At 39.1% G+C, this 16,057-nt stretch overlaps 1 protein-coding gene across 5 annotated transcripts in view; it reads left to right on the top strand.

Moving 5' to 3' along the window:
• Positions 1-16,057, top strand: part of KIAA0232 (KIAA0232 ortholog) — an 81,204-nt gene that overhangs the window by 27,855 nt on the left and 37,292 nt on the right. For all 5 annotated transcript variants that reach the window (XR_011502373.1, XM_070506272.1, XM_070506274.1 and 2 more), the window contains exon 2: positions 4,640-5,139. Coding sequence is in view for 4 of the 5 variants with exons in the window: in XM_070506272.1 (XP_070362373.1) it covers positions 4,909-5,139 (231 nt within the window). In the remaining variant the exon portion in view is untranslated. The remainder of the gene's footprint in view (positions 1-4,639; positions 5,140-16,057) is intronic.

Below are 16,057 nucleotides of genomic sequence, written 5' to 3' on the forward strand. Positions count from 1 at the left end.
GTCTAAAAGAACTAGCTTTTGGTCTCATTGTTTTCCATTTTCTGTTTCATTGGTTTCTGCTCTGATTTTTATTTCCCTTTTCTGCCTAGTCTAGGTTTCATTTGCTTTCTTTTTATACTTTCTTAAGGTGAAAACTGAAGTTATTGATTTGAGACTTTTTCTAATGTAAGCTTTTAATGCTATAAATTTTCCCCTAAGTACTACTTTAGTGGCATCCTTAAAATATTAATATGTTGTGTTTTCATTTCATTCAGTTCAAAATCCTTTCTAATTTCTCCTTTGATTTCTTCTTTGCCCTATTGGTTATTTAGAAATATGTTCTTTGGTTCTCAAATATTTGAGGGATTTTCCAGACGTCTTTCTGTTATTAAATTAATTCCATATGGTCAGAGAATATATTTTGTATGATTTGAGTCCTTTTAAGTTTGTTGCGACTTTCTCTGTGGCCTGGTATCTAGTCTATCTTATATCAAATTGGTGGATAATGTCACTTGAGTCTTCTGTATCCATACTGATTATCTGTCTACTTCTTCGTCCAGTGATGGAGAGGGTGGTATTGAAATCTCCTAGTAGAATTTTGGATATGTCTCTTTCTTCTTGCAGTCTTACCAGTTTTTATTCACGTTTTATTTTTTGTGTGTGTGAGGAAGATTGGCTTTGAGCTAACGTCTGTTGCCAGTCTTCTTCTTTTTGCTCGAGGAAGATTATCGCTGAGCTAACATCTGTGCCAGTCCTCCTCTGTTTTGTATGTGGGATGCTGCCTCAGCATGGCTGATGAGCGGTGTGTAAGTCCGTGCCTGGGATCTGAACCTGCGAACTCGGGGCTGCCAAAGCAGAGCGCACCAACTTAACCACTTGGCCACAGGCCAGCCCCACTTTATTCACATGTTTTGAAACTCCTCTGTTAGGTATATAATATGCAGGATTGTTCTATCCTCTTGATGAATTGAGCCCTTTGTCATTATGAAGTGACCTTCTTTATCTCTGTTAATATTCTTTGCTCTGAAATCTACTCTGTCAGATATTAATGTAGACCCTCTGGCTTTTTTTTCCATTAGTGTTGGCATGGTATATCTTTTTTCATTATTTTACTTTTAACCTATTTGGGTCTTTATATTTAGTGTGGATATTTTTATGGGCAGCGTGTAATTGGGTCTTGCTGTTTTAGAATCCAGTCTGAGCCATCTCTGTCTTTTAATTGGTGGTTTAAACCATTTAAATTTATTATGATTATTAATAGCTATCTCCAAGTGATGTTATACCATTTCAGGTAATATATAAGAACCTTCTAGTTAGTTATTCCACTCCTGGCCTTTATGCTGCTGTTGTCATGCATTTTACTTATACAGACGTTACAAACCTCATAATACGTTGTTATTGTTTCAACAGTCAATTATCTTTTAAAGATATTTAATAAGAAAACTATAGTTACTATTTTTGGTGCTCTTTGTTCCTTTGTGTGGATCCACCTTTTGTTCTGTCATCACTGTCCTTCTGCCTGACAGGCTTCCTTTAGCATTTCTTGTAGGGCAGATTGGCTGTTGATGAGTTCTTTTTGGCTTTTGTATGTCTGCAGAAGTCTTTGTTTCACCTTCATTTTGAAAGATATTTTTGATAATTTTAAGTTGACTTTTTTTTTCTTTCAGAGCTTTCAAGTTTTTGCCCCCTACGTTGTTTCTAACAAGAAGTCTGATGTCACCCTTATCTTTGTTCTGTTCTACCTAATGTTTCTTTTTTTCTATGGCAGCTTCAAGGTCTCTGTCTTTACCACTGTTAGAATAGTTTTTTTATGGTGTGCCTAGGCATCATTTTCTTTGTTTCTTGTGCGTAGAGTTCAGTGAACTTCTTGGATCTGTGTGTTTTATGTTTTATTAGGTTTGGAAAAATTTTGGCCGTTATTTCTTTAAATGTTTTTTGTCACCTTCTCTCCTCCAATTACATGTATGTTAGATTTCTTAGAATTGTCACACAGCTCACTGAAACTGTTAATTTTAAGGAATTTTTTCTCCTTGTATTTCATTTTGTATAGTTTCTTTTGCAGTTTAAGATTCAGTAGTCTTTTCTTCTTCATATCCTTTGTATTTTTCATCTCAGACGTTATAGTTTTCATCTCTAGATGTTTGACTTTATATCTTCTGTTCTCTACTTTTCACACATACGGCATATGGTCATAACTGTTTAAAGTCCTTTTCTGCTAATTCTAACTTTTGTCTCAAGTCTGGTTGGTTTCAATTAATTCATTTTCTCCTCATTTCCACTCCCTTTGTGTCTACTTCTTTGTATGCCTGCTAGTTTTTCATTGGATGCCAGACTTGTAAATTTTACCTTCTTGGGTGCTGGCTGTTTTTTGTGTTCCTATAAATTTCTTGAGCTTTCTTCTGGGATCATAGTGAAACTAGTTGGAAACAGTTTTGTCCTTTTAGGTCTTGTTGTTAAGATTTGTTAGGCAGGCCCAGAGCAGTGTTTAGTCTAGGGCTAATTGTTCCCCGTTACTAAGGCAAGACCCCTGTGAATACTCTAGTGTCCCCTGAATTATGAGGTCTTCTACTCTAGCTGGTGGGACACAGGCACCATCCCTGACTAGCCCCGCTGAGCATAAGGTTCTGTCCTCTCCTTTCGGATGACCCTTTCCTGGGCCTTGGGGTAGTTACTCACTCGCATGCCCTGATTAACTCTGCTGAATGCTTGGGGGCAACCCTTTGCAGATCTCTGTCATTGTTTTCTCTGTGCAGCTCTCTCTTGTCTGGCACTTTTTCCTGTGAACTCTAGCTGCTGTAGATTCTCTCACCTACTTCCTTGGGCCATTGCTTCAAGTCTCCTCACCATCTTGGTTGATCTTCGTTGAATGAGTTACTGACTTGTCAACTGCTTCAAGTGACATCAAGTTGAATGTATTATTTGATGATCTGTCTGGCATTCTGAGACCCAAACATATTAAAGAATTTACATAAAGTGTGTCAATTTTGAGAATTAGCTGGAAAATTTTAGCAGGTGAAAATTATAGAAAATCTTAGCTTGAATTTATCTAGTTTTCATAATTCAGAAAGAGAATGGTAGAGAAGATTTTAGAAAGCAGAATATATATTAGTGATACATTAATCTGGTAACGTAGTCCCATGGTAGATTGAAACATTTTTTCTTTATATTTATTGTATATAAAATTTACTGTTTGGTTATAGATGAAATACGAGAAACTGAGTCTTAAATCTTTGGCGAAGAGCGTCTGTTTTTCTGACTTGATGTTTTTACTAGCAGTAATTATTAATAGTTCTTTAAGTGTCATTTTTGGTAACCCTCTTGTTGTCTACTAAAATTCATGCAAAAGTTGAGCCAATGAAATTTACCTATCTCCATATTAGTCTTCATTTTCTAGTGGCATAAATTAATCACAACTCTAAAATAAAGAATATTATCGAATAAGACCATTGTTAGATTAGTTTGACATATAGAAAGTATGTTAATTTAGGGGGGAAGCTATTAAATTAGAAGAATGGCATCTGTCACAAGCAATCAAAAAGTCAGCTTAGCTATAAGAGAAGAAAAGTTACTACAGCTATAGCAGTACAGCCTGGCATGGCTTAATTTTTTTGTTTTTTTAAAGATTGGCACCTGAGCTGTTGCCAATCTTTTCTTTTTTTTCCTTCTGCTTTTTCTCCCCAAGTGCCCCCAGTACATAGCTGTATATTTTAGTTGTGGATCCTTCTAGTTGTGGCACGCAGGATGCCACCTCAGCATGACCTGATGAGCAGTGACATGTCCGCGCTCAGGATCCAAACCCTCGAAACCCTGGGCCACCAAAGTGGGCTGTGCGAACTTAACCACTGAGCCACAGGGCCGACCCCCACCTTAATGTTTATGAAATAAGTGGTGAGTTATTTTTAGCTCATCACTTAGCTCAGTCCCAAGTTTTTTGTTTCTTTTCTTTAGATTTTTTTTGAGGAAGATTAGCCCTGAGCTAACATCTGCTGCCAATCCTCCTCCTTTTGCTGAGGAAGACTGGCCCTGAGCTCACATCCGTGCCCATCTTCCTCTACTTTATATGTGGGATGCCTGCCACAGCATGGCTTGCCAACCGGTGCATAGGTCTGGGCCCAGGATCCAAACTGGCTAACCCTGGGCCACTGAAGCAGAACGTACGAACTTAACTACCATGCCACCAGCTGGCCCCCAGTCCAAAGTTTTTTGCTATTCAAAATAATTGATTACCTATGTAAAATTGAAATTTCAAGGACTAATTTTTTGCCAGCATTTCAATGAAATCAGTGTTCAGTTGCTTATTTCTTTTATATTTGAAGTAGTGATTTCTTACCAGATAAATTCTTTCAGCATTACAGATAAAATTTTACTAGTTCAGTCTCTTGAGATAGCAAAATAAACATCAGTATAATTGAGCACAAGCATAAGAATATAAATTTCTGAGTTTTCCTTTCTTTTAAGTGATGTTAAGCTTTTAAAAGTTTAAAATGTCACTTAGCTTAAAATGTCCAAGATTACAGCAAAAAAAAATCAGTATTCTAAGATGCCAAAGGTATTTTAATAAAGAGGTACAGTTCATTTGGATTTTTTCCCCAAAACATCAGTAATTTAATTTATGTCTATATATAATGCATAGCTTTTTCTCTCTCTCTGATTTTTGTAGGTTCTGCCGGAGACTTACATTTGGCCTCAACGTGAAATGAAAGTAGAAAATCGTATCTACATGTGTATTGCTGTTAGGATGTTGATTCATTGGTCATGCCTGAGGAGGGAAATTCTGTTCTAGATGGCTGACTGCCAGCAAAAATAAATGCTTATCCTAGATGTCAAGCATCTCTCCTTTTTACTGGAGTGAAAATCCCCTCCAGATACCAACAGAACATCAACTGCAGAAAATGCTCCGCATTTTAAGGCTGTCAGCAACCTAACTTCATGCGCCCTGTCTGTACAGTTGTTGTGGATGGTTTACCATCTGAAAGCTCCACAAGCTCGCATCCAGGTCCTGTATCTGCTTCTGAAATGTCTCTGCTCCATGCTTTGGGTCCAGTGCAGACCTGGCTGGGACAAGAGCTAGAGAAATGTGGCATTGATGCCATGATTTATACTCGATATGTCCTCAGTCTTCTGCTGCATGACAGCTATGACTACGACCTGCAGGAACAGGTATTTACATATTTTAAATGTGTTGTGGAAATTCCTGATTGTGTCTACATGTTTGCATTTCTCTTCAAAGAGCTCTTCTGTACTCTACAACAGGATGTAGACTGCTGTGGTCCACAGGCTTACCCTGTCAGTGAACGTAAATGAGCCATGTCACGAAGCACACCGTTTAGTTCAGTTACTTTTCTCCGCACTTATTAGACTTTCTCAATGTCGGTTACGTTCTGGCTCAGACCCTGGGCCTTGTCATGGACCCTTTGCTGCCTTTGAGTAGCACTGCTCCAGAATGTTGGTTTCTGCTGTTTAGGAATGTGATACATTATGACTACACGTTTTAATCATTGTGTCTGTTATACTTCTTAACATTCCAAAGTGTAATATTTCATTTCATCCACAAGAATGAGGCTAAACAGCTTATTAATCAAAGTGTGTTACAAATCAGCAGACCTAAAAGTTTGATAAAGCACATATCTTTGCCGTAACTCATGCATATCACCTGGTGAGTCGGCCATTCCACATTTTATTTGACTTAGGTGCTGAGATTAAAGTGAGAAAGCACCAATCTAGGTTCTCAAAAAAATCTCAGCCTCAGTCTCCCCATCCAAGAGGAGCTGCTGGAAATGAGGCTCACCAGAGGGAAGCAGAGTCATCACCAGTGAGCGAATGGGCTCTGGGCTACTCCTGGGTACACATTCTATATAAAATAGGGTGTTTGTGAGCAGTTTTGTTGTTGCTGTTTTAAACCATTGTTACTAAAACTGAAAGCACGAACAAAGTTTCACTGACGGAAGAAACCGGCTTTGCCCTTCCAAATCACAGAGAAGCTTCCGAGTCCTGCACCACGGAAGGCTCCCCCATCATGCTTAACGTTGTCCCACCTCAGGGGCACTGCTGCTGTTTCTCATCCTTTCTACCTGGACACAGCGGCATTTGCCCTGCTTCCAGCTGGCTTACTGCCTTGGCTAGTGAGAATTAGGGCAAGAAAAATTTTCAGAGGACTGACTTAAAACCTGATAATGAGAAAATGTGTTATTTTGGTGGTCTATATTTTGTAAAATATTGTTTCTTATGTCTTTATATTTTAATGTTCACAGTGTTGTGAAATCTTTGTTTATCAGGAGTCTGTGATTATCACAGAAAACCACCTTGGTCTCGCTTAAACAGAAGTCATAGTAAAAACGAGCATGTATGTCTATCCTGCACTGTGTGCCTGCCATGAATCTGAGCGCTCATTTTCCACGCACAGTAACTCTTTAACCTTCACAACAACCCTGTTCTGTTGTCCCTCTTTCATAGGTGGAGGTACTTAGAGACAGTGGCTAAGTAACTTGCCCAAGGTCACACAGCTAGTAAATTTTGGCACATTTATTGGTTCAAAAGCTTGAAATGTCCAGGAAGGGGCTAGGGCTGGCCTCAGTGGCAGCTTGATCCAAGGCCTTCAGTAGAATCAGTGCCCCATCTTGAAGCTTGCCTTCTCTTCTCTGTTGCCTTTATTCTCATGCTTCACCCCTCTGCTTCCTGCTGCAGGCCCAGACTCCCACCCCCATGTGTACGCCCAGCAGGAGGAGCGGGCCTCTTGTCACGGTCATGGCCCTGTCCCTGACCTGACTGCTGTGATGAGCGGGCTTTGGTGGCTGGGCTATAAGCGCCTGAAACTGCAGGGACTAAGGATTGGAGAGGATAATGCCCCAAAGGAAGTATGGAATGGTTAGGGAGAGTGCTGAACCTTCAAAAGAAGTCCTCTCTAAATAACTATGTACCAAGTAGCGCTTCCTTTCTGTTACTGTCTCTCCTTCTTAAATTTTAGGAAATGCTCCCTGACTGTGCTGTGCTCTGAGATTTGGGCTTCAAACAGATAAACCATTTTCTAGTGTTACCCCCTCTCCGTGATTTTGTTCTCTTTGCTTTTTCGAGGAGTTTTATCTTTGCAGACTTCTCCTGAAATTGTCCTTTCATGATAGGCCCTCGATCTCTGTGATTGCTTTTGGTGTTCTCATGATGTTAGATTGTTTAAGGTCCCAGGACTTCCAGAACTTCATTAACTGTTCCAGATACGGAGCAACCATGGATTCTATATAAGAATAAAAGAGAGGTTTTTTTCCCTTAAACTTTTTATTGTGGTGTACAATGCATACAGACAAGGGTACAAATTGGTGAATTTTTACAAAGATCCTATCTATGTAATTACACCCAGATAGGTAAATAGACCTTTATGTCGACACAGAAGCCCCTTATGCCCCCACAGCCTCAGAGTTCCTCAGGTGTCCAGAGGGGAGTCCAGCAGAGTGTGCCTCTGTTTACCACCCACCCTTCTGGCATCCTGGCCCCTGAATCTCAAGTGTTTTCTCTCCAGCCCTGAGAGACTGCCCCCAGCTCCACTGGTTTCTTTGCCTCGTAAGTGGCCACATTTGTCTCACCCTCTTGCCCTGGCCTAGAATGGGTATGTTTCCCAAGAGAGAAAGCAGCCTCAGATGTCACTGCCCCGTGCCAGCAGCTTCCCCTCCCTGGGATAGTTGTCCCTCCTTGTCTTCTTAAGGCTTGCGTGCTTCAACAGGTCACTAATTCCTTAGCACAGGTGTTGAAGGTTTGTTTCGGTTTTACATTTTATCTGGCTTTTCTGGTTAGTCTGGACAGGAGAATTGGTCTGCTGCCAGTTACTTTTTCTTTTTTCTTTTTTTTTACAGACTTTATTTTTTAGAACAATTTTAGGTTCACAGTAAAATTGAGAGGGAGGTACAGAGACTTCCCATGTACTCCGTCCCCACATGTGCATAGCCGCCCCCATTATCAACATTCCCCCCTAAATGATACCTTTGTTAGAATTGATGGACCCACGGTGTCGCATAATCACCCCAAATCCATAGTGTACATTAGGATTCACTCTTGGTACTGTACGTATTCTCTGAAAAATGTGTAATGACATGGATCCACCATTATAGTGTCAGAGTCTTTTCACTGCCCTAGAAGTCCCCTCTGCTCACCTGTTCACCCCTTCCTCCCCCCAAGCCCTGGCAGCCTCTCATCTTTTTACTGCCTCTATAGTTGTGCCTTTTCCAGAATGTCATATAGTTAGAATCATACAATATGTAACCTTTTCAGATTGGCTTCTGTCATTTAGTTAATATATGTTTAAGGTTCCTTCATGTGTTTTTCACGGCTTGATAGCTTATTTCTTTTTAGCACTGAATAATATTCCACTGTCTGGATCTACCACCATTTATTTATCCAGTCACCTACGGAAGGACATCTCAGTTACTTCCAAGTTTTGGCAGTTAAAGTGAAATAAATTTTTGCTATAAATATCCAAGTACAAGTGTTTGTGTGGACTTGAGTTTTCAGCTCCTTTGAGTAAATAACAAAGAGTCCAATTGCTGGATCATATGGTGAGAGCATATTTGGTTTTGTAAGAAAAATTTCTTCCTTCCAAAGTGGCCGTACCGTTTTGTGCTCCCGTCAGCAGTGAATGAGCATTCCTATTGCTCCACATCTTCATCAGTGTTTGGTGCTGTCCGTGTTTTGGATTTTGGCCATTCTAATAGGTGTGTAGTGGTATCTCCATTTTAATTTGCCTTTCCCTGTTGACATATGATGTGGAGCATCTTTTCATCTGCTTATTTGCCATCTGTATATCTTCTTTGGTGGAGTGTCTGTTGAGGTCTTTGGCCCATTTTTTAGCCGAGTTGCTTTCTTATTACTGAGTTTGAGTTCTTTGTATATTTTGGATAAGTCTTTTATCAGATGTATCTTTTGCAAATATTTGCTCGCAGTCTGTGGCTTGTCTTCTACTCCTCTTGACATTGTTTTTCACAGAGCGGTTTTTACTTTAATGAAGTCCAGCTTACCCAATTTTTCTTTCATGGCTTGTCTACCAGTTGCTTTTTAAAAGAGGCTATTTATTTGTTTACTTGTTTAGTTTGGTGTCTATTTTGCTTGTCTCATCCTCTCTTTCTTTGACCACCATATTTAAAATAGAAGCCTTCCATTCTCGGTCCTCTTTCCTACTTTATTTTTCTTTATGACGCTTGTTACTACCTGAAATTGTATGATTATTTGTGATGTAATTATTTTTTATTTATTTGTATGCCTCCTCTGCTGGTATATACAATTCATGAAGTGAGGAACCTTGTCTGCCATGTTTTCTGCTGTATTCCCAGCCCTTAAAACAGTTCCTGGGATGTAGAAGATGCTCAGAAATTTATTGAACAAACAAATACACGTATCCTTCTTTCTCAGCTCGTGTAGGGGAAGCATGACCAGGGTGGGTGCAGATGCTGTGGCTACACACTGGGGCCTGCCCTTCAGGAAAGTTTCTGCAGTTTCTCCCCCAACCTCTGGTGTGTTTTGATTGTGGTAAGATACATACAACATAAAATTGGCCATCTTAACCATTTTTAAGTGTACAATTCAGTGGTATTAAGTATATTCATATTCTTGTGTATGCCTTCAATACCATCCATCTCCAGAACTCTTTTCGTCTTGTGAAACTGAAACATTATACCCTTTAAGCAATAAGTCGGCATTCTCCTCTCCCCCCATCTGCTGGTGACTACCGTTGTACTTTCTGTCTTTATGATTTTGACCACTCTTAAGAACCTCATATCTCTGGAATCATACACTGTCTTTTGTGACTAGCTTATTTGACTTTAGCATAATGTTTTCAGGGTTCATGCATGTTGTAGCATGTGTCATGATTTCCTTCTTAAGGCTGAATAAGAATCCATTGTATGGACATGCCGTATTTCACTTAGGTGTCTGTCAGTGGACACTTGGGTATCTTCCACATTTTAGCTGTTGAGAGTAACGCTGCTGTGAACATGGTGTATAGATACCTCTTTGAGACGCTGCTTTCTGTTTTTGGAGGAATATACCCAGAAGTAGAATTGCTTGATCATGTGGTAATTCTGTTTTTAATGTTTTGAGGGGCTGGTCAGTAGTTGCACCATTTTACATTCCCATCAATAGTTTGCAGGGTTTCAATTTCTCCACATCCTCACCAACACTTGTTATTTTCTGTTCTTTTGATGGTATCCATCCCAGTGGGTATGGAGTGGTATCTTATAGTTTCGCTTTGCATTTTCCTAATGATTAGTGATGTTGAGTACCTTTTCATGTGGTTATTGGCCATTTGTGTATCTTCTTAGGAGAAAGCTCTGTCCAAGTCCTTTGCCCATTTTTGAATCTGGTTGGTTGTTTATTTTGTGGTTGAGTGGTAGGAGTTCTTTACATGTTCTAGATCTTAACCCCTTATCAGATACATGATTTGCAAATATATTCTCCCATTCTATGGGTTGCCTTTTCACTCTGTTTGTAGTGTCTTTTGATACACAAAATTTAAGCATTTTGATGAAGTCCAGTTTGTCTCTTTTTTTTTTTTTTTTTTGGTTACCTATGCCTGTGGTGTCATATCTAAGAAATTATTGCCAAATCCAATGTCATGAAGCTTTCCCCTTTGTTTCTTCCAAGAGTTTTATAGTTTCAGCTCTTAATAAAGGTCTTTGATCCATTTTGAGTTAGTTTTTTGTATCTGGTGTTAAGTAAGGTCTAACTTCATTCTTTTGCTTGTGGAATTCCCAGCACCATTTGAAAGACTGTCCTTTCCCCATTGAGTGGTCTTGGCACCCTTGTTGAAAGTCATTTGACCATATATACGAGAATCTATTTCTGGGCTCTATATTCTATCCCATTGGTCTACGTGTCTGTCTTTATGCCAGTACGACACTGTTTTGTTTACTGTAGCTGTGTTGCGATTTCCTTTAAATCCACTAATTGAATTGTATCTTCCAGCTCAGAGTCCATCATTCTAGAAGTGTAGCTGAAGTATTGCACTATTTATATTTGCCCACATGGTAAATAAGAATTATCCCAGTGCTGATTGCTATGTGAGACTGATCGCTTCTGCATTCAGCAGAGTTCACTGGTTCTTTCAGTCCACTTGTAACGCACTCTTGCAGAATATTCCCATTAGTTTGGCATTTCACTACTTGGAAAAGCTAGCATCTGCAATCTTTTGTTTATAGATTACTGTAATTTTTAACAATAGCAACTGTAAAAATCTGACCCATCCTGGTTCCTCAGGTGTCGCACTATATATACTGCATTTCAACAAACATTCACTCAATAGACATTAATTAAATTTGACACTTAAAGAATATGAAAATAAATTCAGAGTAGGAGTTAGTACTAATAACCAGACCACAAATTCATGTCCACAGATTGCCTGAGATACCTTAATAAAATGTTTTTTTGGTAAAATCTTTTCGTAGAATAGAGAAAACTTTTTGAATATAAATATTGCATTTTTAAAATGCACGTTTCTGCTTTCTCACCATGTGATTGTCCATGATGTGCTGGACATGTGGCAGGCACCAGGAATACAGAGACGACTATGGATGGTCCCTAGGAGACAGCTGCCAGTTTAGGGGTCTGTAAAATGCCTTGGCTGTAGAGCAAGGGACACTGTGCGTGGGAGATGGTGGCAGTCGGAATGACAGTGGACGTACAGGAACAGCCTTGGAGGGAGAAGAAATGCAGAGTGCGTACAAGGTCACAGAAACAGGAAGGGGCCTGATGTTGTGAGGCCAGAAAAGAGTGTGGTGAGGGAGTGGGAGGAGATTAGACTGGGAAAGGCAAGCAGGAACTCAATTCTGAAGAACCTGATGTGCTGTGCTAGGGGATTTATATTTTAGTCTGGAGACAAAAAGACCCATAGCTATATTTAGCCAGCAGTACAGAATGGCATGCACAGTGGGGGTAAGCTGGTTGGACAACTGAAGGCAGTGAGGAAATTGTCACTGTTGGCTGAAGACCTAGTAGGAAAAAAAATGGATGCAGTTAACCTGAAATTATGCTTGTTTCATTGGAGCTATTCATTTTTTAGAGGCAAATTGCAATTCTTTTGAGCAATGAGAAGTAGATTTATTGCTGAGGCCTTTCTTCAAATTCTAGCTACATCTTTCATTCACAACCAACCAAAAATTTGGCCTAAATAGGCTTAAGGGGAAAAAGAAAAAGTCTCATGTAACTAAAATTCCAGAAGTAGGGCTGGCCCCAGCCTGGTTTGATTCAGAGCTTGAGTGTCGTTAGGGCTTCTGCTCTGCCTCTCTGCTGCCTCCCTCTGTCGGCTTGGTTTGCCGGCTGCCTGCAGGGTAGAGGGCAAATGACAAAGAGCACAGCAGTTTTGGTTTCTGGCATCATAGTCTCACACGCTTTCTAGAGGTGTGTTCCCTACATTCCCAGCAAAAACCTTTTTTTTGCTCATTTTCAAATGCTCATTTCTGATTGGTCACATGCCTCTCAGCCAATCTTTGGGGCCAAAGGGGTGAGACACGCTGATTTGTATTAAGCCAATTAGGGCCCAGAGATGAGGGTGGCATTAGTCCCATTCAAACACATGTGGTTTTATTCAGAACGCTGTTAACGGGAAGGTGTGGGAGGCAGGGGTGGCTGCCGAGCAGCTCCAGCAGACGTCACCAGTACCAGCTGTATTTCAGAAGGCTGTGTTCTGTTTCTTCCTCCACTTACCAGTTTCCTTCTTGATAGAAGACAGCAAGAGAAAGTCAATACAAATTCTAGCCTTAGATTACCTCACAGTAGTATCTGGAAAAGTACCCGACCATAGGTGTTCTCATGCTGAGATGTGCGTTAACTGTATCTTTTTTTGGTACTGATCATTGTATTCTGTCTTTAAGATTACGATTTTGAAAAATTATACTTGATTTTATTGAATTTATTGAGTAAATATTTGGCACATGTCTAGTATTTTATGTTTATGTCTAGTGGACATTTAATTAATACAGTGTAGGAAACTAAAAATATAACAATAAATAACTTAGCGATATCTTGAATCTTTTTTTATATTATGTTCTTTTAAAATCTGATTTAGTTCAATGCTATTGGTTAAATAAGTCATAACACATTCACGCAGTGCGTGAAGCCAGAAAAAAATAGAATAAGGGAGCTCGCAGACATAATAAGTAGAAAGAGCAGAATGCAGAAAAGTGTATTTAGTATGCTGTTGTTTGTGTAGCTTTTGCTACAGACTTGATAATGTTTCTTAATGAATTCAACCTAAAATTACAAGGCAAAATACACTTTTATGCAAAATGTTTAATGCAGTTAAGTCATTCTAACAGCTAACATTGTCAGAATCACAAATTAATGTCGAGCTGCTTTTTACATTTTCATTCTGTCAGAAGTTAAAACAAGGAGCAGACTCTCCAGCCTCCTACAGGTTTGCAGTGAGTGTGTTGTCCAAGACTAAAATGCAGTTCCACCGGGACTTTTCACACTTTCACACAGTGCAAAGGACGTGTCTGTGTCTCAAAATCTGCTTAACTGTTAAGTTGAGAAGCTTCCACCTAACTTTCACTTGGAAGTGATTGATCAACAGTGTGATGACATGCTGAAAGGCAAATGTCAAGAGAAGAACCTAACGATTCTATAAATGCCTTCTAAGCAATTAATATGTTCAGTTAAACTCACGCCTGTGGATTAATATCGGTATTTGGCAGTATCTATGTGAAAAGACATTTTCAAAGATGAGATACATAAAATGGTATTATAAATCAGTATTGATGGGGCAGTAAGGTAAGAAAAAGAAAGAAAAGACATCCAGGTTTGGAAAGGAAGAACTAAAACTATCCTTATTCATATGTGACGTGATCTTATATATTGAAAATCCTAGGAATGAAATTAAGAAAATTTCATTTACCATAGTATCAAAAAGGATAAAATACTTAGGAATAAATTTAACAAAAGAAATGCAAAACTTGTACACTAAAAACTATAAAACGTCATTGAAAGAAATCAAAGACGACGTAATAAATGGAAAAACATCCCATGTTCGTGATCAGAAGATGTAACATTACTAAGATAGCAGTGCTCCCATGCTGATCTGCAGCCTCAAGGCGGTCTGTATCAGAATCCCAGCTGCCTTATTGCAGAAATTGGCAAGCTGATCCTAAAATTCATATGGAAATGTGAGGGACCCAGAATAGCCAAAAAAATCTTGAAAAAGAAGAACCAAGTCGGAGGACTCACACTTCCCAATTTCAAACTTACTACAAGGCTCCAGTCATCAAGATAGTTTGGTACTTGTATGGAATGGATGTATGAAATGAAACTGAGAGTCTGGAAATTAACCTTTAGATTTATGGTTAGTTTGTTTACAAGACCACCCAATGGGGAAAGAATAGTTTTTTCAACAAAAGGTGCTGGCACAACAGGGTAGTCAAATGTAAGAGAATGAGGTTGGACTCCTACCTCATACCGCATACAAATATTAACTCAAAATGGATTATAGACCTAAATGAAAGAACTAAGACTATAAAACTCTTAGAAGAAAACGTAGGAGTAAATCATCATGACTTGGATTAGGCAGTGGTCTCTTAGACATAACCCCAAAGCACAAGCTGCCCAAGATAACATCAATGAATTAGACTTCATCACAATGAAAAACTTTTGTGCTTCAAAGGATATCATCGAGAAAGTGAAAAGACAACCTATAGAATTGGAAAAATATTTGCAAATCATATGTGTGATAAGGAGCGTGTATTCAGAATAAGTTAAAAATGGGCAAAAAATTGAGTAGATATCCATCTGAAGAAGATATACAAATGACCAATAAGCACATGAAAAGATGCTCAACGTCGTTAGTTGTTAAGGAAATCAAAACCGTGGTGAGATGCCGCTTCATACCCACTAGAATGGCTAAAACAGAAAACACAGTCAAAACAAATGTTGATGAGGATGTAGAGAAATTGGAACCCTCAAACATTGCTAGTATGATTGTGCAATTTGTAGCTGCTTTGAAAAATAGTCTGGCGCGTCTTCCAAAGGTTGAACATACAGTTACTACTTAACCCAGCAATTCTACTCCTAGGTATTTAACCAAGAGAATTGAAAATATATGTCCATACAGAAACTTGTATATGAATGTCCATTCCAGTATTATTTGTAAAAGCCAAAAGGTAGAAACAACCCAAATGTCCACCAGTAGATGAATAGATAAACAAGATGTGGTACATCTGTGCAATGGGCTGTTATTCATTCGTAAATGAAGTACTGACACGTGTCACCATGTGGGTGAGCCTTCAACATATCACACTGAGTGAAAGAAGCCAGACACAAAGGGAGATACATTGTGTAATTTCATTTACATGAAATGTCCACTATAGGCACACTCATAGAGACAGCAGATTAGTGGTTACCAGTTACTTGGGGGAGAGAGGAATGGGAAGTGACTGCTCATGGGTACAGGGTTTCTTTTTGAGGTGATGAAAATCTTTTAAAATTAGATAGTGGTAATTGTTGCATAACCCTGTGAATTATACTAAAAACCAATGAACTGGACACTTTAAGAGTCAGTATTGTGGTATGTGAATTGTATGTCAGTAAAGCTGTTATAAAGAAAAGGAGCATTAACAGATGAACATTTGTAGTTGATTTTGATGGTAGAGAACACTAACTCTGAAGCCCAGTTAAGCAAATGTTCTCTCGCCCCCAAAAAGAGCTCCATTCTACTCATTAGTAGATATGAATTACAAAAAAATTGTATTGAATTATATTTTGAATTTCATCAATAAAAAAATTGTGAAAATTTCTTTTCTTTTTTTTTGTAGAAATCCCTACATTATATCCTTGATTTATCCTCTTGGCCTGTAAAGTGTCAAATATTTACTACCTGGCCTTTTACCGACAAAGTTTGCTGTCCCTTGCTGTGGCACATTGTTTCTTCTGCCTGGTGTTCCCCCTCACCCTAGCCCAGACTTCCATTCATTCTGTAAGACTCTGCTTCAGTGACCTTCCTTCTGTAGGAAGCCTTTGCTTACCAACCAGGCCAAGAAAAGAATGTGCCTCTTTTGTGTTTCCTAAGTGCTTTCAGTAGACCTTTACAATATCGGCAGCCGTGCCGCAGTTGTTT

The sequence above is a fragment of the Equus asinus genome, chromosome 3 (assembly GCF_041296235.1).
Source record: "Equus asinus isolate D_3611 breed Donkey chromosome 3, EquAss-T2T_v2, whole genome shotgun sequence".
Lineage (NCBI taxonomy): Eukaryota > Metazoa > Chordata > Mammalia > Perissodactyla > Equidae > Equus > Equus asinus.